Source organism: Pogona vitticeps, chromosome 4 (genome assembly GCF_051106095.1).
Source record: "Pogona vitticeps strain Pit_001003342236 chromosome 4, PviZW2.1, whole genome shotgun sequence".
Lineage (NCBI taxonomy): Eukaryota > Metazoa > Chordata > Lepidosauria > Squamata > Agamidae > Pogona > Pogona vitticeps.
Window position 1 is genome coordinate 39268875 of NC_135786.1, and position 26521 is coordinate 39295395.

Here is a 26521-nt window from a genome sequence, read left to right on the forward strand (position 1 = left end):
TTGTTGCTTAAATTACAGTGATGCCTCGCAAGATGAAATTAATTCGTTCCACGAGTCGTGTGGTATTGCGAAAATTTCATCTTGCGAAGCGCAGCACTAACGGTTGTGCAATTTAAAACAAACCCAAAAAGGAAAAAATTCGTCTTGCGAAATACAGCCATAGAAAAATGCATCTTGCGAGTCACCAAAAAAATCTCAAAATGCCTTCGTCTTGTGAGTTTTTCATTGCATAAGACATGCGTCTTGCGAGGCACCACTGTAACCTCATTGTGCATGAGTTAGGTGGCTTTATGTGCAACTCAGAAGAGAAGCTGGAACTCTGCAACTGGTGGCAATCTAATTCATGCAAGAATCTAAAAAGGTGGACCCTTTTGGATCTGATCTTACATATATTAGACTGATACCAATTAAAGACTTCTCACTTCAGTTCTGGGCCATGTGGAAATGCACACAACTGCTGTGCAATGAGATTAGGGTTTTTTGCCATTTGTATTCTATTAAAGAATACAAACGGCAGAAAAAGGAAAAGGAAAAACAACATTTAAAAACAAAATGGTATTTTCTAACTGAAATTGGCACTGGTTGCTCCAATGTCCTGTGAAATGGCACTGCCCGTTTCTGGCATTCAAAATTCTATCCGTTATTGACACTGAAAATGTTTTCCAAATAGGCCATTTCCTGCTTCACAACAAGGAGCTACTTTAAAATATCCCCCGGGGTAGAAAGGAAAACTACTCACAGAAATCAGTGAAGGGGTCAATGATTTTAAACTGAGACTGAACACAAGTGTTAGATTCCTAAGGCCATTGTAACTAAAGCTGTCACACTAATTTTTGTCACAAATCATTTCTGAAGACTGAAGCGTCTGATACTATGCAAGTACTCCGCAGCTGAAAACCTGTAGGGTAGTAAGTCACATTCAAGTAGGGCCACTGAATCACTGCGGATTTGGTGAGTCAACTCCCCCACAATTTTTGCTGATTCAAATGGGCCTACTCTAGTGTGATTTACTATATAAAGCAATAGGATTTCAGCCATAATTTCATTGCAGGATTTTTTGAGGAGAGGATTTAGCAAGGTTGCCCAAAATAATTAGAAGACAATGTTAACAATGATGATCAACTTTATTGTCAGAAATAGAGCTGAAAAATGCCACCTCTTTGTAAGTATTTAGAATTTAAAGCCTCAGGGCTAACCTTTATCTATTAAATCAGAGCTCTAGCCCCAGAACCTCACGTTAAAGCACACTGTACTCTACACAATAGAATGCATCATCCAGATTATATTTCCATGGTGAAAGTCTCTTTTGGCTTGATCTCAAAACTCCTGCAGATATGTCTTTATGCTTCTATGAAAGAAAACTTTGTGCCTTCATCCTCCTTCAGTTCTCCGGTTAAGCAAGCCTTCTCTGCTGCTTCACTGTCCAGTTTGCAGATCAGAACAGGAATGGCTCCACGGCTATGAGAAACTATATTTACAGCAGTTTGTAATTTCAAGGATACACCTCCAGTAGTATCATGTGGCCGCACAGATGTGAGTACGGCTGGATCCATAGTTCCATCCGGGCGAACAGTAATGAAATCCACAAGCCTAGCACCTGTGCCAGAACAAACAAAGGATTCAGAATTGGCAACACATTGAAACACATCACAAAACACAAGATACAAAGGCTAAATTTTAAGAACATGAATACTGCAGCATGAGGGGAAACCCTAGTTTAATTAGTATCTTTCAAGTTTCCCAGTGATAGTCCCCAGAGAAAAGGTGAATATCATCACAATTGAGACAGTGACTTGGAAGTCTTGAGATCCAAATTTTCTATCTAGCTTCATAATATGACTGGGCAGATTGTATCTCATGGCTCCTTAGTACAGTTCCATATAGGTAAATGACAGAGCACAGACAGAGTTCTGACCCATGTCTTCTGAAGATGCTGGCCACAGAGACTGGAAGAAAAACCTTAAGAACGTGGTCAAACAGCCTAGAAAACCCACAACAACCAGATGCTGCACTAGTTTATGAAAGACAGAGGCTGCATTCAGCTGTTTATCACATCTGTTTAATAAATACAAAGGCAGGAGTGGTTTGGTCTCCCCCTCCTCGTCGTCATTTCTGTTGCCCAACTCCACCTGAAGAGGAGGAGGACCTTCGGAATTAGTCTGTTTTTCATCTTTTTGCATTCTTCAGTATCATTTTATCAAAAAGCAGCTAATCTTTTGTGCCTCTTGACTTTTTAAAGTTCCCTTTCTGTTCAGTTGGGTATAGGAAGTTTTCAGTTATTGATCTTGCAAGTACTCCTGTGAGGAGCTTAAACATTGTTGGAAGGCATGTAATTGGTCAATAATTACTGGGTTCATTGACCTTTTGATGATTTTTTATTATCAGAAATGTGTCATCCAGTCTTCAGTTGTAGAATTTTGAAGTAAGTGGTTAAATTGCACTGCTATATGTTGATGGAGACTTGTTAAATGATTTAACCAGAATCTGTTCAGCTCAACTGGACCAGGTGCACTCTAGTTTTTCAGAGCCTTTACTTGCCTCTTAATCATTTCATTTGTTATTATAATATTCATTTGTTTTCCTTATGTTTCTTTACAAATGTCTTTAATCCACAAGGCGTTTGTTATGTCTGTTTGGGTTTTCCCACATTTATTTCCAAAATTTTAGAGCATCATCTTCACATGGGCCTAATTTCTTTTGCTCTGCATTTTCTCATACTGATGATATTATTATTATTATTATTATTATTATTATTATTATTATTATTATTATTATTATTATTATTATTATTATTATTATTATTATTATTATTATTATTATTATTATTATTATTATTATTATTATTAATTATTTTGCTGTTGCTGCAGTGGGAACCTGCATGTGAGACTGTTGTAATCTCCATTCCTGGGTCCCTCTCCACTTGTTTCTGTGATCATTGCAATCTCTCTCCCTGGGTCTCCCTCTGCTTATAGGATTTAACCCCAATAAACATTGGTCTCCTCTGGCTCCACCATCTTTCATTGCCATTTTTAAAAAAATGTGGTCCAATTAAGAACTATGCCAGATAAGTTACTACTACTACTACTACTACTACTACTACTACTACTACTACTACTACTACTACTACTACTACTACTACAGATTACATTACATTTCTCCTTCATACAAACACTTTATTTTGTACCTGCAGTGCCGGGTGGACAGCTATAAATTCCACTCACATCTGTGAGAAAAATAACTCGCTTAGGAGAGAATTTCATAGCTAGAACCTGTAGGAAGAAGAGTGAAGGTAAACATCTGAAATTGCCTTACTTTAAATCATGACCCAAGTGTCAGCAAAACATCTTCATGCTGGCTCTGAGATTCTGGGATTTGTAGTCCAATAAGTAATATCGGCAACATTTGATCAGACCACTGGCTCATCCATATTGTATATCTTCCATACAACAACAGCTCTCTGGAGGCTCACTTCCTATCTTCCTAACTACACAAAGGCTACTCAGGCTACTCAGTAAACTTTTCTGGCTGTAGTGTGGAGTAAAAATACTGCTGCTGCTAGTTTAAAGTCAGCCTACGAACTATATAGTTATCGAAAGAATAATAGATATGAATGGGAATTATAGCATTCTTCCCTAGATCCAGAAGGAAATGTCTGTGCAGATTACTTGGAGCAAACTAAAATTTAGCTTATGTCAAGGAAAGAGTAGGGAATGTTGCCATGAAAACCATATGACAAATATATGAATGAACCACTAAGGATAAATATCCATTGCTATTACTTCCAGGTATCACACTTAGAGATGGGGGGGGGAGTAATTCATATACAAATATCCCCCCACAGGTGGAAATAATGAAGGTCCAGCCCCATGGGCCTGACTGTCCACTCACCATTCCACCGCGGACGTGCGCTCGACGGAACCTTCCTATCACGCAATGGATTAGCCACTCTGCAATCTGGCAGAGAGGCTTGTCATCCCTCCTCCTGCCAGGAGTGGCTAATCCACTGAGGACAACAGCACAGTAGCAAGGCTCCGTCGAGCACATGTCCATGGCAGAATGGTGAGTGGACAGTCAGGCTCATGGGGCTGGACCTTCGTTATTTCCACCTGTGGAGGATATTCGTATTCATGTACGAATACCCCCCCATCTCTAATTAGAATTAATTTTCTCCATCTCTGACCTCAACAATTGTATCTCCAGATAAGATGCAGCAGTGCCTTTCTGAGTCGAGCACACAGTCACCGTGTAAAACTGGAACGTAACCTGCTTCTAAAACATCTTTCACTGCATCAATACCAGGCTGGCTGACACCCTTGCATGCTGTTTTCCAGGTTCCAAAAGGCTATAAGACAGACGACAAAGACAAACATTCCTGTTTATATAGGCCATTAAAGTCACTGGCTGTTCAGAAACACCAATCAAAATGTGCTGTTCGTATCACACCGAATATGGAAACAAAACTCTACTTTTTCTGCCAGATTGTCTAAAGCATCTGTCCTAAACATAAAGAGATTCACACATCCAGAAATCTATAGAACTATTTGTTTGTTTGTTTAATACTGTTTAATATTAATGTTAAAACTCTCAACAAGAGCAAGATTAAAAACACAAGTAAAACAAAGAATACAGAAATTGTATTTCTGTACAGAAAGAATACAGAAATAAACATGATTATGTATAATACACAAGGTAATTGAATTAAATCAAACTGAATTAAATCAAACTGAATTAAATCAAACCCCATAGGAAACCTGTGCTCAACCTTTTTATACTGTAGGTATAATGAAAAAAGTCATTTTGCAAGATACAAGGACAAAAGGTGAAGGGCTATGAAACTCTTGTAAATTAAGGTTGTAATACAGTAAATAATTCAGTTTTGTTTTAAAATGTACTAATATAATATGGAATAAAAGGAAACCATGCGAGATCCAAACCTCCTTTAGCTGAGGGACACAGTTATAATGCCAGCAAAATGTCAGCCAGGAAAATGGTAATCCTGAGTAATTTCCAACATCCCTAGGCTGGGACGGGTTTGGATTAAGCATTGCTTCAACTTTCCTCAGGACAGCTCAGCTGGCCTTCTGCCATCTTGGTTATCTGTGTCTCAAATCTAAGACTGAGTGATATCAACTATTTATTAAACTGTAAATTATCTTAACACATTAGCATGTCAAACTGCAACAGTACAAAGGTGCAGTTAAATTTAGAAACACAATTAAATTTCACTGATTAAATAAATTAAATGAAAAATTACCAATTAACTGGATTTGTTAGTTCTTGGTATTCAGAATATCGCATTCTGAATACCATGGGAAAAAAGTTTTATCTTTCTGTTTTTATTTATTTATTTATTTATTACCCCGCCTATCTGGACTATTCGTCCACTCTAGGCGGCTCTTACTGATCAAAGTGCTGTAAATGTCTGTTAGTCTTCCATAACGTCTAAGTCCCTTGGCATTCTTATTGCAGGATTTTCCTTGGCATATTTTTTCTCTCTGGAAAATACATAATAACCTACTAATATACAAAATTAAAAAGTGCCCTTACCGAAATGCCCACTGCTGGAATTCCACAGCTTACAAATTCTTCAGTCACCAGATGGTTCAACTGTGAGAAAGAAAAGAGTGATTTTTAAACTCCTCCCCCCAATGTTTCAGTTTTCTTACTCAAATTTCAATATTAATTCAGTAATACTCGTGTATAATAAAAGCAGAACCCATGATGTGGTTGGGTTAGTGAAAAGCAACAAGATCAGTCAAGCATATTTATTAAATCTGTCTCAGATATTTCATATGGAACATCTGGAAACAACAGATCATTTTACTTCATATGGAATTCTGTTCCTAAGCTAAGCTTGCACAGCTGGGCATACAACAAAACATGCTGATAATCAAACAGGACCTGTACCATGGCTATCAAGATGGCTTCAGTCATACTGGGTCAAATTTGGACTTGTTTTCTTTCCAGTAGGCATATAATCAGCCACATTGGGTTATTTTGAAGGATGGATGGATGAATGAATGAATGAATGAATGAATGAATGAATGAATGAATGAATAAATAAATAAATAAATAAATAAATAAATAAATAAATAGGACCTAATTGGTCAGAACATTGGTAGCCAACCTCCTTCTCAATGCAAGTCCAAAAGATGGAGTACTACTCTTCCACGATAGGTAAAGGTAAAGGTTCCCCTTGAGAATTTGTCTAGTCGTGTCTGACTCTAGGGGGCGGTTCTCATCTCCATTTCCAACCCATAGAGCTAGGGTGCTGTCCAAAGACAATCTTCCGTGGTCACGTGGCCAGCATGACTAGACATGGAACGCCGTTACCTTCCCACTGTGGTAGTCCCTATTTATTTACTCGCATTTTGCACGCTTTCAAACTACTAGGTTGGTGGGAGATGGGACAAGCGACGGAGGCTCACTCCGTTGCATGGATTCGATCTTACGACTGCAGGTCTTCTGACCTTGCAGCACAGAGGCTTCTGCGGTTTAACTTGCAGCACCACCACATCCCTGACAGCGCCACTATGTCCCTCTTCCACTATACCATACAGTAAACATACTTTCCCCTACTATGATGTTTTGGTGTTGTAGTAGCAACACTCAGTCTTCTGAGTAAGTAAAAAGTCATATCATTTGGAGTTTATGCCAGTCTCACAGGCCTTCCTGTTCCTGTTCAAATTTTCTGCAAGCCACCTTTGTCTGTGGCAAAGCAGAATCTATGATTCAGGTTGGTCACTCTGCAACAAAAGCTACCAGTGGGGAGCACTGAACAGGCATCTGTTTTTATCAATATCCTGAATCAATGGGGAGCAAATTCTTGGTCAGAATGCTGGATTCCTAACCCAGAAGATCTGGGTTTCAATCCCCTCCTAGCCATAAACCTACTGGATGACCTTTGACCAGTCCCAGGCTCTCAGTCTGGTGTCCCTTACAGCAGTGGTCCCCAACCTAGGGCCTCCAGATGTTCTTGGACTACAACTCCCAGAAGCCTTCGCCACCACTTCTGCTGGCCAGGATTTCTGGAAGTTGAAGTCCAAGAACATCTGGAGGCCCAAGGTTAAGGACCACTGCCTTACAGCATTGTTGTCAGCATGTAATGGGTACAGAAGAGCCACATACACTGACTTGAGCCTGGTAGAGGAAAGGCAAAATATACATGCAACACATAAATAAATATTTACTTTAAAGAGAAGTACAGTATATATGATCACTTCCATCCTTTTTAAAAGGCAGAGTAATTGTCACTTGCAGTCACTTGCCTCTCCCTAACAGCTGCCAACACACTGCATGCATGAAAGCCATATCCAGAGGTTTCTATAACTAAATTAGATTTCTTTCCTTTTTCTCTATCTCTGAACAGATTTCCTAAAATTATAATCTACAAAATTAAGTACCGCTTTCTGGAGTATTTATTCCTCTTTTTTTGATAGTCACAAATTAAGTATTGAGTCGCTACATTGTACCAATATACATACTAAAAATCCTAAGTACCAGAGGAATTACCAAAGTATAGCAATGAGAATTGGTCAGAATATTCTAATTCTTCTAGTTTTACAAAATACATGCATAAATCTTAAGTGTCACTCTGTATAAAGATCACCACTTCAGGAGTTCTAATAGAACTCATTTCTTTGGTGTTTTGGATTTAGAAATATTTCAATGTGTGCAGGAAAGGCTATTACACGAAAAAAGGATCCTGAAATTATAACTAATCACGAACTGAATATAAAGCAGCAGAGCGATACAGCTGCCTAAGAGGATAAACCACAGAACCAACATTTCCATGGCAGAGAAAATCATGTTTCTTCTATATTTTATATTTAGAAGTGAACTAGAATTCTGTTTCTAGTTTTAGATGCTTTATCTTAAGAGTGATGCAGATAACTTGGAGTAGTTTCAGAGAAGGACAATTAAGTTGGTGAACGGCAACTAGAATCCTGGTAAATTAGAATCCTGTTTCTAGTTCTATATGCTTTATCTTAAGAGTTATGTAGATAACTTGGAATAGTTTCAGAGAAGGGCAATGTAGTTGGTGAATAGCATGTAAAACAAGCATGTGAGAACAGAAAAGGTTGAAGGAACTGGATATGTTTACCCTGGAGAAAAGGGAGAACATAACAGTCATCAAATATCTGAATAGCTGCCAGATAGAAGAACGCAAAGACTTGATGTAATCCTACTCTCTGGAGAAATACACATCTATTGGCATTAAGTTATCAAAATGGAGACTTTTGTTGAACATTAGGAGAAACATCTGATTGATTTGGGCAGTTCAGTAGTGGAACCGGTTATTGAATGGGCCACTGGACTTTCTGTCTTCAAGGGGAGTCTGGACTGCTATCAGCTATGGATGTCCCAGTTCTAGATTTCCTACATTGTGAAGTAGGGGCACATCTACCTTGAGTAGTGGTGGTGAGCACTTCAACACTGGAGGCATTCAAGAGAAAGTTAAATAGCCATCTGTCAAATATACAGTGGTGCCTCGCTAGACGATGACAATCTGTTCCACTGAAATCGCTGTTTAGCAAAATCATTGTCTAGCTAAAAGCATTTCCCTATTGGAATGCATTGAAACCTGTTTAATGTGTTCCAATGGGGAAGAATCGTTGTTGTCTAGTGAAGATCGGCCATAGGAAAGCCATTTTGCGAACCGCCGATCAGCTGTTTAAATAGCTGTCTTGTGAAGCTTAGGTCCCAAAAACACCCGTTTTGCGAGCGTGGAGGGAGCTGTCAAAATCATTGTCTAGCGAAAATTGGTTTGCAAAGCAGGGACCAAACATTGTGCAGCGAAATTCACCCATAGGAATAACTGTTTTGCAAATCGCTATAGCGATCGCAAAAAGTCAATGTCTAGCGAAAAAACTGTCATGTGGGGTAACTGTCTAGCGAGGCACCACTGTACTTTGATTTTGATGCCTGTCTTGAGGAGGAGGTTGGATTCAATGGCTTTATAGGATTCTTCAAACTCTATTATTCTATGATTCTATATGGATTAGATGGCCTATGATGTTTCCACGAGCAATGTGAGTCCATTAGTGTATGTAAACACAAGGATACACAACACACATATCTTTAGCATTTCACAGAGAGAAAAAGGCAAAGGTTCCATGACAGGGAGAATTGTCTTTCGTTTTATCACAAGGCCTGAAGCATTCTAATAGTTTGTCAAGGAGACTCCAGATATACCACATAAAAATATTATGGAAAACAAGCTTGTTTCACAGCTCCTGTCTAGAAGTAAATAGATCTCAAGATGGTTTAGTGATCTCTGATATCCTAGACAGATGCTAAGCCAATTTTGGGCTCAGATGGATGAGGTTTCAGATCTGCTCTTTAATGCCAGCTTGGATATAATGTAGCCATTTATGACATGGGAGGAGTCATGCTAGGTGCAGGCATGACATTCCCTTGGGAACACCATATGTTTGTCTGAGGCTGGACATTGAGCTATTGCTCCAGGCTACAGATGCCTTGGGCTCTAACGAAGGCAGTATAACTGCTGTGATATGATGCAGTGGTTTCCAACAGAGTTATCAGTCAGCACCCACCAATGACATTTCCCTCCTGCTCATTAGAGCTGGAAAAGCAGATGTTTGTTTTAAAGGAAGGAAATCACAGTGAAGGAAATCACAGTGCAAGAGCTCATTACAGAACCAAAATTTCCAGAATTTTGCACTGTCTCTAGAAACAACCATTCCCCTTCAATTACCATTTTTAGGAATAAAGGATAAGCACCTTGCCAATGTCAAAAAAATTGATCTTTGTGACAATTTGTTAAAACCACCAAGAGTAGAAATCACACATAGTTTTGCACCATTACTTTCCCTGTATTTGGAGGCCAGATAGATTGGAAGTGATCGCCTTGCATATTGGCAGCATGACAAACTAAGAGGTTGGTTCTGAATTGAAGGCTGGCTTGAGATGAAGGCTGGCCTGAACCAACAATCTATGGGGCATGTGGCTGATCTCAAATTAACCTATGAAGGATACCTCCTGCTGTGAGGTCATGCTCAATAAAACAGGCTTCTCCCTCCTTAATGAGACCTGTAAAAAGGTGGTAGAGAAGACTGCAATTGGGGATAGGGGAATCCATCGATTTTGATATTGTTCAGGTTCTCAGTTTCCTAGCTTCTAAATGCATTTTAACTCATTTCTGCTTCAGTGTGCATCTCTGCAAAATAGAGTCTGTGTATGCATTTCTTATGCATTTTTACAATGTTCTGCAAGAACTTCCCCCTTCATATGCATACTTGTGCATTTTTAAATGCCTTTTTTTCCCAGTCACACATTTTTCTCCACTTTTTGAAAAAATCTATAAAATGTTATAAAGTGTGGGGTTTTGTACACATGTGTTTAAAACTGCATACAGATCCAGGAGGCGTGGGTTATGTAGATTGAAATAAACTTCTCTCCCATCCCTACCTGCAAGAGTTATTCATCTCAAACTATGAGGAAAGGCAGAGTCTCTTCTGTATTAATGCAACTAGCAGTCAGCAGACATACTTAATGCAGACATACTTGATGTTACAAGTGGTGCTGACTGACAACTCTATTGGAAACCATTGCTTCATGAAATCATCTCACTGAAAAATTTGCCTAACTCATGCTCAGTTCATCTGTCTGCCAAATTTATATGCACTTCAAAGAATTATTGAACTGTGCTGAAGCAAGGTGAGAACTCTTATAAAGTGGTTGAAAGAAATGGTCGCATACTGATTGCCGAGTACCTTGGTGACAGAAAGCCTGGTCAAGCACAGTCCCCGTCTCAAACTCTCACTCGCAGCTGATCCTTTTGAGGTTCCTGAGCATACATCATGTTCCTTTGCTTGGAAATGTCCAAAGGAGCTGAAACAGCAAAATAAAACTAGTTAAATTGCAGAAAGAGGTTCTCTTCACTTGCAAGGCTGTTGAAGAAAGTATTATTTGTAGACCTGTTCTCTGATGTAGCTCAGTTAGACATGTAAAGATTGTGTCCCACAAGGCAAAGAATCTACTCTAAGAAAAAACATGCCTGCACTGGTTGTATATGACAGGTCTCTGCTTTCCCGGACCTGCTGAAATGTCTTTCTAATCTGCTCTGCTGGATGTTAGATATAAGGATGTGCATTCAGATTCAGAAATACAGTATCAGGACTTCACTGAGTAATGCCAGATTTAGATACTTCTGAATATCTGTAATAATAATTCCTAATAATCAGAGTTCCATTCACTTGTATCGACTAGACGCAAAAGGCCCTGGGGTAAGAATAACCCATCTCTAATATTAATTAATTTTGTGTCTACAAATGGGATTTCCATTGGAAGTGTTTGTGTTCTGCTGTAGCAGAATCAGATATCTTCCTTTGGTTAGAGTCTGCAGGTGGTATGAAACATGGGTGTGGTAGGACAAGCAGGCACTTGGGGAAGGCTGCAGGAATGCTGCCGGCACCCATTGCAGCAGCTTCTCCTGAGAGGAGTGGGAGAGGAAAAAGACTGCAACTGCTATTATGAACCCTCCAAACAAAATCTGCCACCCAGCTGCCTTTTTCAGCAATGACATTTTGAAAGAGAAACATTGATGTGCCGGAGATGGACAAGGACGGCACCAGCAAACAAACCAACACCTCAGCTTGGGCAGCAGCAATGCTATTGCTTTTGTGGTTGGGAAAGAGATTTATGAAGAGCCTTTCATATCCACAGCTCCATCATATTCAAGGAAGAATTTACTCACAAACTCCATTCCCAGAAAATCTCTCCTGTGCAAAACAGAATAGTGGTTAGTAGGAGCTCCCCTTCAAGTAGATATACATGTGATTGGGGGGAGAGTGAGGGGAATCAGGTGGGCACTATTTCAGAAGTATGTGACATGTAAATCACTCCAGCTGCACTTGCCCACGATGCCTGGAAGTAGTAATGAAGACAAATTAGCAGTCCCTGTAAGGAACATACAATCAAAACCTGGAACTCCCAAGGAGTCAGTTATCTCGAAGCATTTTCAACAGTGTGCGACAAATGCTCAAATGGGTCAGTGCATGCACCACAAAAAGGTGCTCAGATGTGGGCAGGACATGACCATCTTTACAGTCTTAGCATGCTCAGCCACCTGAAGACTCAGCACAGCACATTGCTGATAGAAACTGAAGTGGATACTGTGGGGGCAAATGGCTTCCTTATTGTGAAGGATAAGAATCTTCAGAGGACAGAAGATGAGTCATCAGCCCAAGGGAAACAGGGGGGTAAATGGGCAAGTAAGAACAGATGGGAGGCAGCAAATGCCAGACCCACATCTTGAGAACAGATTCCAGGTTACCCTGGAGTTGCTTGGAGGGGGTCCAGGAAAAGGATTTCTGGAAATGTAAAAATGTCAGGATTACCTGTCACCTAAGAGAGATGATGGCCTGGAAACGGGGATGAGCACCGCCCCCTAGAGTCGAACACGACTGGACAAAAAAATTGTCAAGGGAAACCTTTACCTTTACCTTTTAAGAGAGATGATAGCCCTGGAGAACATTGGTTTCCATAGGTTTATGGTAGAACTGGCACCCAATTACCAACTGCCATCCTGAACAGCCCCTTAACTGCAAGGTAGTGCCAAACTTATTGGTATGTCAGGCAACTGGTACCACCACATTCAGCCAACATAGTAACCTTAGTCACCTGATGTGCTCACATTGTTACCAATCATATAAGGGGCAGAAGAGGAGCCACGCCCACTGCTGCTTTCTTCCATCACTGCATGACCCATATATGTGAACAGAATATGTTGCCACTGTTTCTATACCACCACTGGGTAGGCAACAGTTTAGGAAACCTTAAACATATACAAAGAGAAAAATAGTGCAGTTATTCCTCTGAATCCTGCCAAGAAGTAGGCATTAGAAGAACGTGATGTTTGCTACTGACATGTAACTTGGCCTTTTTCCAGGAGTGTTGGTCTGCTCAGGCAAGGCTGGCTTAATAAAAAGGATATACATAACCAGGACAGACCAACTTGCAACCTAAACTGTCAGCTTGAACAGCTTCCTCACAGTAAGATTAATCCCAAAGTATGCAGAAATGAATGAAGTAGATTAATGAATAGTACAAGTAGCTCTGAGCACACTATAGATCATAAATACTACACATTACAATGGGATAGGTATAGAAAACAAGTCTTTTGTCTAGTGAGAAATAAAATACAAATGGTCTCGGGAAGGTTATAGAGGCTGTAGTGGCTTCGTGCATAGGCCAGCTGATTAATAGGTCAGAAAATGTAAATCAACTCGCAAGCAACAGGGGAATAATGCTGTTCCCCTTTTGTTGTCCAATTTCAATCAGTGCAAATCCAAGTCTTTGAAATGAAGATAATTGAGGGCAAACAGTTTCCCGCCTTGGGCATTCATGAAGCCCAGAAGGCTCCTGTCAGTCTTTTTTATTGGTAGATCAGGTATCCCCAGATGGCCCAAGGGGCCCTCTGTGACACGTTTATCTTCATGACAGTGAATGGATAATCTCTCGTTGCTTTCGGCAAGTCATGTGCTTTTTAGATTCATTCAGCATTTCTTTCCAGGCATATCACATGTTACATTCTATATCCTTGAACTTCTCTTTTTTCATTTGGCAACGGTTTTCCATTTTGAAGAGAACATACCCAATTTGCAGCCGAAATGGCCCTGTTAGCCCAATAGGTCACAGAGGTAGATCCTAGTGTAAGATCTGTAGCAGGAGCTTAGCTGATGACATTTGTGTCTTCCAGAAAGGCACTAAACTCTGGGTCAGTATCCCTCAGTCCTTAAAAAACCAGAGAGGATGAAAGGAGAGGCAAGTTGCTGATGACCACTGCAAAGGTACCTCATTGCATATGGCTATTCCCTCACCCCAAAGCACAATCTTGCATGGTGCATCAGGCTGTGAGAGTGTGACTGACCGAAGATCATTCCGTGAGTTTCATGGTTGAGTGGGGTATTTTAACTCAAGACTCCTGAGTAGAGATGTGGGTATTTGTATACAAATACAAATATCCCTGCACAGGTGGCATTAACGAGGGTCCAGTCCCATGGGGCTAGACAGTCTACTCACCGATCTGCCGTGGACACGGACAGCGCGATTCTACGAATGGCTCCACAGTGCGTGATCTGCTCGCCACTTCAACCTTGCATTTAGTCTTGTCCTCCTGCTTCCTGCCAAGAGTACAAGTGGATTGTGTGCTGTGGAGCCATTCATGGAACTGTGTGGCCCGCATCCGTGGTGGATCGGTGAGTGGACTGTCTGACCCCATGGGGCTGGACCCTCATTAACACCACCTGTGTGGGGATATTCATATTCGTATACGAAAACCCCCATCTCTACTCCTGAGTCATTGTCCAATACTCAAACCATGTTAATCTTAAATTACAAACTTACTTTCTGAATTTAATCAAGAATCACCTTCTTTATGAGAGGGAAGTGGTGGTGGTGCTACTGGCAGTTGTAGACAACCACGGGCTACATGGGAAATAGAAAACTTTGGAGAAGTTCCTCTCTTTTTGCATTATGGTTCCCAGAATTTTCCAGCCAGCAACAGTGATTAGCCACATCACCTGAGAAATGTTGGGAGTTGCATTGCAAACCAACCAACCAACCACTTTTCCAAGTTCTACAAATAGTCCGAGTTGGTTTGTCTATTTTCTGTAATGTCTACATCTGTTCTGAGAGGCTGATTTGCACTCTAAAGACATTTGAACCCTTCATACAAAGACTGAAGGAGAACACAAAGATGGAGATTCCAAATCTCATTTCTACGGATACAGCGTAGAAACCAGACCTCAGCCTATTTAATACTGGGGGGCAGCACCCCCAAAAAAATGCAGCCAAGAAAACCACCACTGGCACAAAATGATAGATGAGCTGAAGTGACCCACCAGCAAAATGTTCAATACCAGATTCTCTGCTGGGCAAAGATAATCTAAACAGCTTATGGGATTCCTGAGGGAGCAATCCCACAGAGCCTGCCCTTTCCCACTGCCAGCAGCCGTACTTGTTTACCATCAACTTGTTTACCATACCTCTCCATGGCTCCAGGTCTAGTAAACATTATTTCACCAAGAGCCTTGGGTATATCCATGGATTTTATTGAGAACCCATCCTGTAATAATGAGAACAAGATCTTCACCTCCCTATATAAATAAAAATAGAGGAGACTGATGTTCTGCCTGCTTGACAATGCCAGCATCTGAACTGCCATTTTCTAGGCATGGGCACTTTTCAAGGAAGAACCGGATGAACAGCGTGAATTACTTCAATTATGTTTATCTTCTCTTTATATGGTTATTTACAAAAGAGCTTTCAGGCTCTGTTGTTATGTGCCATCACATTGCTCGTACTGGTACCGAGCAGACCATTTTTAAAGCTTTTGTAGTACTTCTAGACTTTTCCAGATCATGTGACAAGTGGTGTAGCAGGAACATACCAGGAGTAAGCAACATTAACTGTAAAGATGTACACTAACATTATTTTACTGTACATCTTTAATTCTCTCCAAAAACTATGGTATGCAGGTCTCCACATGCATACAGCCTGGAATACTCCCAGAAAATGTTCATACCCTGTTTCCCTGAAAATAAGACCTAACCTGAAAATAAGCCCTAATATGATTTTTCAGGATGCTTGTAATATAAGCCCTACCCCAAAAACAAGCCCCAGTTAAGTGAAACTCTGTCTCCACTATTGTGCAGCATTGTGCAGCAACCAGAAGATGATATGACTGCATTTGAATAAATGTAGATTGTTGTACATGAAAAATTAAAACATCCCCTGAAAATAAGCCCTAATGCATTTTTGGAGCAAAAACTAATATAAAACACTGTCTTATTTTCAGGGAAACACAGTATTAGGTAGTAGGCACAAGGGACTTGTTTTTATGTGAAGCAAAGACCTTACTCTTCAGGCAAGCTTTCCCTCAGTCACTGGTTACCTGATATTTTAGATGCATTGTTATGCATTACTGCTCTGACTGAGTTTTTAGAACTACTTGTGTTTACCATCTCTCAGAGTGGTATTTGATTGTTCTTTTTAAATATTTGTATGCTTATTGTTTTTTAGCTTTAATATTGTCTTTTAATGATGTAAACTATATCTTTATATTCATTGTTCTTAGCTTTAAATATTGCCTTTCAATGATGTGAGCTGTCTTGGGTCCTTTTTAAGGAGAAAGGCAGGATAAAAATATTTTAAATAAAATATAATAAAAATGGTCAAGATCTCATAATCAATTCATAGCAAGCCTAATAGAGCTTCTAAGGTAAGTTGGATATTTAAGGAGTAGATTTACCAGTTCCAGTCCCTCAGTTTCCATGGCTAAGCAGGGATCTGAACTCAGGCCTCCTGAATCTGAGTCTCTCTACCCACTACAATACAGTGGGTAACTCTATGGGGAATTAGGAACATGATTTTACCATGTTAATAATCATCTCTTATCTGTGAGGTTAAGAATACCAGAAAAGATAGGTGGTTAGTCTTTAAATTATATAAGGTTCCACTTGACATTTAGTCTAGTTGTGTCCAACTCTAGGGCACGGTACACATCCCCGTTTCCATGCCATAGAGCCAGCATTTGTCCAAAGACAGTTTCCATGGTCACATGACCAGTGCGACTAGACACGGAATGCTGAGGTGGTACCTATTTATCTACTCGCATTTTTACATGCTTTTGAATTGCTAGGTTGGCAGGAGCTAGGACAAGCGACGGGAGCTCACTCTGTTGCGTGGATTCGATCTTAGAACTGCTGGTCTTTGACCTTGCAGCACAGAGGCTTCGGTGGTTTACATACATACATACATACATACATACATACATACATACATACATACATACATACATACATACATACATACATACATACATACATACATACATACATACATACGCGTGTGCACACACCCACACACATTTAAATACTAAATATATATGAATTGGTGGGACTACTCATATATTTTTAAAAAATACAGGGGGCCCCCAACTCTGAAGTCTCACAGGATGCTAAATATATCTACTTTTAGAACAAGGTCAGCTTGAACCATCTTATTACTTATACATCATTCATATTAAGCAGCAAACTCGCCTAACACTGAGGAAGATTGCCTCATTGAAAGAGGAAAATGAATACAGTTCACCATATTAAGAAGTTCAGAGTGCTTACAACCCATCTTTCTTAAGAGAAGATCTAGGACTCCTAAGATCTGGGACTGCTAGACAAAGTTCAAAATAGTGGTTCAGTGGATCACACCAGATTCAAAGAAAAGCATACAAAAGGAGGTGAAGAGATGTAAAGTAGACCTTTGGTCTAGATGGTCAGGATAGAAATCAAATAAATAAATAAATAAATAAATAAATAAACAAACAAACAAACAAACAAACAAACAAACAAACATGAAAGAGCAGCTGGACACCTTCCATTGTTTCTGAATGGAGCTCCAACTGAAGGTCTCATTTTGTTCAGCTGATGCTCAAACGCAGCATTACAATCTGCTGAACAAGCTACTTTCTGAACTGTGTAGCCTAGAATTCATTAACTTGTTATTTTCCTCTTCCTTCCCAAATGTTTTTCTTTCATGCTGTGTCTTTTTGAAAGCAGGGAAGTTTCTCATTTCTGATACTTGTAAGCTGCTGTGGGAGCCTCTTTCATGGGTGAAGAACAGGATGAAACATGTTTGAATAAAGAAATAATACCATGCTAAATATTCTAAGAAATTCTCATTTCCTGATAAAATGGTAACATGTGCATATTCCAAATATGAAAGAAGAGGAGGAGGAGAGGAAATAGATCATAAGTCAGATGTTTTAAGCGTTACTATCTCAGTGCAATACAAATCCTGGTGATGCCACTGACTGTAACAAACCAAAAAAGCATTGTAGATTTTTTTTCCTTCCTCAATGTAAACAGTAAACATAAAAATGTATTGCTTGACTGTAGAAAAATCCAAGATCCTCACATTAGTGGCTCCAGTTTCCTGGTTCCCACTGATTGCTGATGCACTGAACAAATCTGTGCCAGCTCTTTGGCTTGAGAAGTCCCAACAATGAAAGCTTTGGATTATTGTAGATACCCATGTGTTATGTTGACAGCTATTTTAAAGGCATTAGACACAGCAGTACAATGACAATATGGTAATCCATCATCACCAAGACAATGCAGCTATTTAAATGTAGCCTTCAAGGGACCACACAGATTCAATCTAAAGGTTCAGCTGTAGCAATGATTTATGCCTCAAAATATATGACACCCCCCATCCCACCCCCTCAAGAGATCCCACAATGACAGTGCTGGAAGAAGTAAAATCTTGTAAAGCATCAGCACTGGCAGCTTTTCAGACTCAGGCCTTAAGGGAGGATTCCATTTTCATTGTGGTCTTAAGGTCAGTGGGAAAAAAAAGATGGTACAGAAGTTTTCAGATGGAGCAAGAAATCCCAGGTAATGAAAAGGACTTGCAAGGATTTCCTTTCTTCTTCAAAAATTGCCCTTCATTATTGCAAAGCAGACAGTGGTGGCGGATTATCATTTTCAAAAGGCAAGGTGGTGTATATCATCTACGGAGAGAAAATATTAGGTTTGGCCATTGTTGGATTCAGCAGTCTCAGTGCAAGTAGCATTTTCACGTCTTCCAAGACTCGCTCTGTGTGTGAGAAAACTTACTTCATCTCAAAAACTCACACATTTGCAAAGCTTTCTGCCCCACCAAGAAATGAAATATGCAAGAATGCCATGCAGGAAGGAAAAACAATTTCTTGCAACTTGATCCAAAACAAGGGTGAGAAGAAATCGAAGTGGGATTTGGCAAAATATGGTGACAGCCTGACAGAGATTTTCACACCCTTGATGTTAAACAATCAAGGACAGCTAAACAAATATTATATGCACTGTGTGTGGTTTATTCATCATGACATCCAAACTCAGAATTCTGGCTTGACTCTCCCCCAAAAAGCCAGAAAAAGAAGGCACTTGGAAGATCCTCTTACTTGTCAAGGGGCAGAAAAATCAGAGTGCTGGGTTGTGTTGCCATGATAAGCAAACCCATGAATGGGAAATTTATTTATTTTGTTGCTCCTGCTTCTGCTGAGAGAAACTAGGCACCAGATACTAGCATACTGTCTTGTTCACAATAAGCCAGAATGCTTAAGAACTCTTACTTATTTTGAGACAATAGGCCTATTGTGTTTAATAATGAATGGGGGCGGGGGTGGGGACACACAGGAACTCAGGGGTAGGTCACATATTTTGTTTCTCCTGCCATGTCCACTGAAAAGGATTTCAGGTAGCAGGTGGTAAACATTCCCACTCCTTGAGATGATGGCTGACAGTCAGAGAAAGCAGTAGGCTAGAGGGGCTGTGAATTTGACTTGGGCATAAAGCAACATCCTACATTCCTAAGGATGGCACTGAAGACACTGTTAAAAGGATCTTCATTAGCACTTTTTGTTGTTTAGCATTTTACCACAGGTTCAGCTCTGCCTTTTCATTGCCAACTGTTTCCAAACATGTTCAAACTAACCGTAGCGGAAATTGAGCAGTAAGTTGCAATTAGAGAAGGGCTACTGAACGTGTGGAGATTTTCAGTCAACACCCATATAAGTTCCAGTAACTCAACAAACTTAATCTAGCTGTGACTTATTACTGGATTTCAGCCCATGTGAACTGCAGGCAGGGCGGAAGAGGGTCAAAGACACTGTTAAAAACGGTTGTGAGTAAAAACCAGCAGAAAATTTTGAGAGGCCTGATTCAAGAACATCCTCCACAGTGTACTTTGGAGACCAAGCACCTGAGAGGTGGTGCCACTTTGTTTTGCTCTGTTGGGGTACGTGGTGAAACAAGACCTTCCAGGCCACAGCGTTCCTCACCACTGGCTATTCCTCACATTAATTTCACAGCCATCCCAAAGAAGAACCATCAGAAGCATGGAACACTTCCAGTGAAGATATTTATTGGCATGGTTGAAATAACAGGCTTCGCAGCCACCAAGTAGAAGTGGCAATGTGGTGGAATAGTACTAAAAGCCTATGCTGCCTTCATTGTATCTTCTGCCTCCGTCCACTATGTCTGCATTCTTTTTTTCTCCACCTCCCTCTTTCCCTGTAAGGCTGATTGGTGCTGAGAGCATTAGAAAGCAAGAGCCAAGCAAACTCACCCTGGCATGAGGTAAGGAGAGGAGGGGGCACCTAAGATGCTGGTAGTCGAAGGAAGGCTAAAGACATGCACCTGTTGCAAGTAAGCAGCCAAGGCTTATGTCAGAGTGCCACAAATACTCCTATCCACGAGGGCCCCGACCTTTTCAAACATGGTTTACGACAGCCTACACCCATTAAGTGCTACTTGATCCTCTGCTAATGCAGCAATTACAAAAGGACCACGGGGGCCTGCCTGCCTGCCTGCTTGTCAATGGGATAAACACCTTTGCTAGGGGAGGAGGTTGTTGAAAAGGTGCACGTTTAACATTGGCTTAGTCAGCCTTCCTGAGCAATAAAATAAACTGAGATTTAACCCTGGTGCTACTCACCATGGCACAATGCCAGCAGGCTGCTGTCTTATCCCCAGTTGTGGGGAGGGAGAATAACTTGCAGCCAGGAGATAGCCACATCTTGTTCTCAACTACTAATTTACATTTCTTTTGCAGAAAAGTGAATAATCTACAAAACAATGGTTTTTTTAAAAAAATACCAGTACAGATTCCTAGAATGAGGGGATACTGTTAGCTCAAGTGATAGTTTTGTTGTTTTGAACACATTCAGAAACTAGACGGAAAAAAACATGTATTCAGGGTTTTTTTTAAATAATCGGAGCACATCACAGTATTCTTTTGCGATTCTCACCACAAACTTAAACACTGGGGTGTTATTTCTCTTAATAAAGAAAAGCAGGCAGCCTGAGGGGCACTGCAAACTATGACTCTAATACTGCACACTGCACCTTAGGGACAGGGATTGGAATCCCCTCCAGGATCCTCACAAACATATTTTGGGGTGATCAGAACATATAAAAAGGGGGAAACAGAGGCTGGGCAACCTAGTAGCCAAATAGCTCATGGGGTACTTTGCTTGCATAGAGCACAGGTACTCTCCTGGGCTAAGGATTTGAGACCCACCTAGAGAGGAAAGAACCCTCTACCAAACTGCCAAAGCAAGGTGGAAGGATACACAACCAGGGAAACCAAAGAAGCAGGCTAGTAGCCAGCAGGTTCTAGTGGTCAGATTTACTGGGGACCACAACCCATACCATTTTTACCTCTCTGGGCTCCCTCAGAGTGACCTTGCCTGTTTTTTCAATCTGAAAGTGACTGGAAGATTTTTTTTAAAAAGCTATTTTAGATATTTTCAAGTCTGAGGAGGCCCAAAATGGAGGGCCTGAAGGACAGCGGAGACACGATTCTCAATTTTGGGCTGAATTTTTGGATCCTTCTCCCTTGTAGTGGGGAGAAACCAAGGGCAAAGAGCTACAGGCTTATGATTATACAGTATATTGAAGAAATTAACAGATGAAACATTGGCCCAAATCCTCTTGCATAGCTATGCAGATGGCATAACTTTTGGTGGTAAAATAGCCCAAGTTAAGAAATCACCAGAGACATTATCAGTCTGAGTCACACAACTCAGTATGCAACAGATAATGTCTACTTAGAGCAATTCGCCTCCAAAAATTATGCCATTTGAGTATGACACTGTAAACAGGAAAGAGGACTTGGGCCAGCTTCTCTTACTGGACATGTGATCAAGACAACATTTGAGTTTGCGATGGGGGAATTCTTCATTGCAAATAAGGGTACAGTATTTACTCTTACAAATGTCAGCCCATCTCTTTGATATTCTCCATACCACACACATTGCATATTAACGTTGCCAGGTGGCAAAACGTTTCAAAAGAAAATCAGAACACAAGGTGACCAGATACACTAGTCAGCATGTGAGCAAATGACCGATGTGATTTTCCAGGCTCACAAATCCTCTCTGGCGTGCAAATGTAGGTGCCTATCACAGGAAGATGCTTCCCATATTGGACGTCCTACTGAGAAGCTTTTCAGAGAGTCGGCTCTATAAGCCAATGGACAGACTCTCACATTCAGAGGGATTTACTAAATAACAAGCTCATATTTCTCATAGATCAGGAAGCTGAATGGAAATCAACATAGTATCTTTTACTATCCAGAGAGTCTCTATGGCTATTATTTTCAAAGCTGGGATACCAATGGTCAGCACCCAGAATAGTATGACACTGCAGGAGCACAGAATGTGTGTGCGACCATGACTCTGGGATGATAAATTATACTAATATTTAGAAACCATTTGAAAAGAATGACAGGGGCAAAATGCATGCATTTTTGAAGGCGAAGATCAGAGATTGCTACTTATCCAGTTGTTGTCATTGCATTTATATTGTACTACAGTATTAACATTTTCAGTTATAATAAATGCTAAAACTTGGTTATTCGTGTGAACATTTGGTAACTAGAGAAATTATAGCTTCATATTCAGTCCTTCATTCAGCCATACTTTATCTTAACTGTTTTTATAGTTACACTGTTTGAAAATGTTTAATTGTTCTAGAGCATCTAAATTATAGCACTGGATTCAAATGCCTGGCTGTGGAACCAGAGGCCCAAAGTTCAAATTCCACTGTGAGTCTCAAGGAAGGGCCCAGCCATGATAACCTGGAACATTTGTGGCTAATAGTGAGAAGTTTCCTGTCACCTGTATAGCCTTGGGTAAGCTCCATGGTCCCAGAGCATCACCAGAACCAGTCATAAATCACTTCTGAGTATTTTATACCTAGAAAAAGCTGGGAGGGTGACTATAAGTTGAAACATTATATCTAAACTGTATTAGATTGTCTTAATGATTGAACTTCATCTTGAGATCTGTCAAGATAGGAGAGACGATAAATAGGTACATTTAAGTTCAACCTACTTAAACGATGTTGTTAATAAGACAATCAAATATAAGGTCTCTCACCTCTGAAGTCATGACCCGCCAATAAATACATGGACTGCAGTTAGAAATGACACCCTAATTCTCTTAACTATGGCTCGGACACCCAAGAAAAAACAGGTTAGGTCTAGAACATGATGTAGCATAACACTTCCTGCTTTTTTCAAACTAGTGTTTGTCATGGTGCCCACACCAGGAAACTTGGATTGTGCAATCCTTTCAAACAAGGACTTCAAACTATTCTTTCATTGGGATTTTTATCTTTCCAGGCAAGGTTTATGGTGCTACTGAAGAGCCCAACAGCTACAGTTCCCTCCAATGTTCTATGCTCTAGACAGCCTGTCATTCTGCCAACTTTTGGAGGTAGGTGTGCTGTTCTGCAAAGCTCCACATTCTGAATGTTCTATCACAAAGGTACTGAAAGGAAGGCAATAGGTCAACAGCCATCTGCTTAATAAGAAGAAAACAGTCATGCAGGGAATAATCATAGGACTATGTAGTTCAGGCCAGCTAAATACCTGTGGAAAGACCACAAGGAGGACACTATGAACCACACTAAAAATAACCATTCGGTCAGGGAAAGAATCAAGACCCTCCAAGTATTCCTAGACTGCTGTCATATCTTCCTGTCTCATCAATGAAGCAAGCTTCAAATATTTAACTCCTTTAACCCTTTCCCATCTATAACACTCTCCTGGGATTCAGCCTGGTTGACTGAATAAAACAACAAGCAACCTAGGGAAATCCATGCATCTAATCTGAATAAGAATATGTTTAACAATTTTATCCCTTCTTAATTTACCTAGCTTTGGTAAAATAATGTGTTTGATTTCTTGTTCAGTTTTCTGGTTAAGCCCATGATCATAGAATCAAATTCTCCAGCTATGGAACTTAACACAAAAAGAATCATTTTACACATTATTTGAGAGTAAACAGCTCATGCTTCTGGTTCCTTATAATGAGTTAACATTTGAAACAGTACTTACAGAGCTCACTGGCAGCAAGGTCAAAAGGGCTTACTATGTGTGAGATTTATGAGACCTGCTTCAAAGGTTATGTTAATTGCAAGGAATCAGAAGCATGAGGCATGCTTGCTTTTCTTTTTTCAAAAAGCAACTTACCATCCACTCTTTAGCTCTCCTCTGTAGCTCTATCATCTATCCTGTAGCTCTCCTGGAAACTCTGTTACTGAAGAGTAAAAGACATGCCAAAAACCAAATTAAAATGGAGTGATCTTACCTGTACTAAAAAAAAGGAGACCCTGCCAGAGATCCAAAAAGGTGCCGCTAGCCATGGGCAAGCATTGCACTGGTTCATTAGTACCTGTACATCATGCAGTCATCAATAATTAGGTTGAAACAGGTGCAAGGGGAAGGGGACAAAATGCACAATGGACTGTAATATGCATAACTCCTCAGCGTTAACCCAAACTACAACTCAGTTAAGAATAAGGGATAAGTCAAATTCACAGGTACAAGGCAAGTGCAGAAATGCATACACATATTTATTTATTTATTTATTTATTTATTTATTTATTCATTCGTTCGTTTGTTTGTTTGTTTGTTTGTTTGTTTGTTTGTTTGTATCCCACACCATCTGGCAACCAAGCCACTCTGGGTGGCTAACAATAATATAAGGGGAAAAATTAAAACATGATAAAAATAAATTAATAAATAACAAATAGAGAAATTAAAACAAATGGTAGTAAAGGTGGTAAAAAGGGTGATGGAGAGGATGGCAAAAAGAATGGTAAAAAGAGAGGGTGAGATCCTAGTGCTCTGGGAAAGCCTGGCGAAAGAGCCAGGTCTTCAATGCTCTTTTGAATCCATCCAGTGAGGATGCTAGGCGGATCTCAGTAGGCAGGTTGTTCCATAGGCGGGGGGCAACCACCGAGAAGGCCCGGTTTCTCGTTCTTTCCCTCCGGGCCTCCTTCGGGGTCAAGGCCCTCAACCACCCTGCCTGTGAAGAACGGGTATTATAAACAGATCTGGCCAGGAGCAGGTGTTCTGACAGGTACCTAGGTCTAGACTGTTTCGGGCTTTGAATGTTATCATAATAACCTTGAAGTTGATGCGGAAATGAACCAGTAACCAATGAAGGGTGGCCAGAATGGGGGAGATATGCTGGAATTTCCTCAACCCAGTTATTAATCTGGCCGCCGAATTCTGGACCAGTTGAAGTCTCTGCATCAGCCTCAAGGGTAGCCCCATGTACAGAGCACTGCAGTAGTCTATTCTTGAGATTACAAAGGCATGAATCAGCATTGTGAGTGCCCCCATGTCTAGATACGCTGTTTCCCTGAAAATAAAACCTAACCTGAAAATAAGCCCTAGTATGATTTTTCAAGATGCTCATAATATAACCCCTACCTCAAAAATAAGCTCTAGTTAGTGAAACCTTGCTCTCCACCATTGTGCAGAAACCAGAAGATGACATGACTATATTTGAATAAATGTAGATTGTTGTACATGAAAAATAAAATAAAACATCCCCTGAAAATAAGCCCTACTGCATTTTTTGGAGCAAAAATTAATATAAGACCCTTGTCTTATTTTCGCGGAAACACGGTAGAGACACATCTAGGCAATCCTCCAAAGATGAAAATAGGCTGTCCAGACCCCAGATGTTACCTGGGTTTCCATGGTGAGATCCGGGTCCAGGCAGATGCCCAAGCTGTGAACCTCACTGTTTGTGGGAAGAATCACCCCCACAAAGGAGAGGGAGTTTCCCAACCCACTGATGCCAGGGCTGCCCACGAGCAAGATTTCTCTCTCAACCTCAGTCCATTTGTCCTCATCCACCCCAGAACGGTCCCTAAGCTGTGTTCAAGGGACAGAATAGCATCCACTGCAATTGGAGAAAAGGACAGGTAGAGCTGGATGACACTGAGCTCCACAACTCTGGATGACCTCACACAGTAGCCTCATATAGATATTAAATAGCACTGGCGAGATGATCAACTCCTGTGGAACCCCACAATTGAGGATCCATGGGGTGGAAGTCATCTCACCAAGCTGAACTCTCTGGGGACAATCCTCCAAGAAGGAACGGAGCTACGTTAAAGACCTGGATGGTATCCTGGAATCCGTCAGGATCCAGTAACCCGCGGGGCGGACCATCTTAATGGGTCCAACTTCGCCGTGGGAAGGAAGTGCCACTGAGAGGCTGCATTTAGTTAGGTGGTGATCCAACCATGACAAGGGGGCCAATACCAAATCGGCCACCATCGCAGCACACTCTCTCTGCTCGGCAGCAAAGACCAGATCCAGCATACAGATGCCTATGTGGGTAGAACCATTGACTTGCTGGGTCAAGTCCAAGGAAGCCATGGTTTCCAGGAACCCATGAGCTGGGCCTGAAACCTCAGCCTCCATGTGAATGTTGAAGTCCCCGAGAACCAACAGTCTGAGGGACCCCAACAATGCTGCAGAGATGGTGGCATTGGGACAGCTCCAGCAGGGACAGTGCTGGATTGTGGGGAGCGCAGTAAGCCAGCACAATCCCAAAGCCACCTTTGGCCCCAAACGACACATGGACGGCCTCTCGGCCTGGGTTTGCCACCGAAGAGAGCCTAGCAGCCTCAAAGATGTCCTTATAAACAAT

General features: G+C 40.8%; 1 protein-coding gene across 1 annotated transcript in view; it reads right to left on the reverse strand.

Moving 5' to 3' along the window:
* Positions 1-1105: 1105 nt before the first annotated feature.
* The window catches only part of LOC110073401 (uncharacterized), a 38751-nt gene continuing 13335 nt past the window's right edge, over positions 1106-26521 (reverse strand). Inside the window, exons 2-6 of the mRNA XM_020782581.3 lie at positions 10737-10854; positions 5548-5607; positions 4181-4342; positions 3185-3269; positions 1106-1597 (exon numbers count right to left, since the gene is read on the reverse strand). Coding sequence (XP_020638240.3) covers positions 1341-1597; positions 3185-3269; positions 4181-4342; positions 5548-5607; positions 10737-10854 — 682 coding nt within the window. The 3' untranslated portion in view covers positions 1106-1340. The remainder of the gene's footprint in view (positions 1598-3184; positions 3270-4180; positions 4343-5547; positions 5608-10736; positions 10855-26521) is intronic.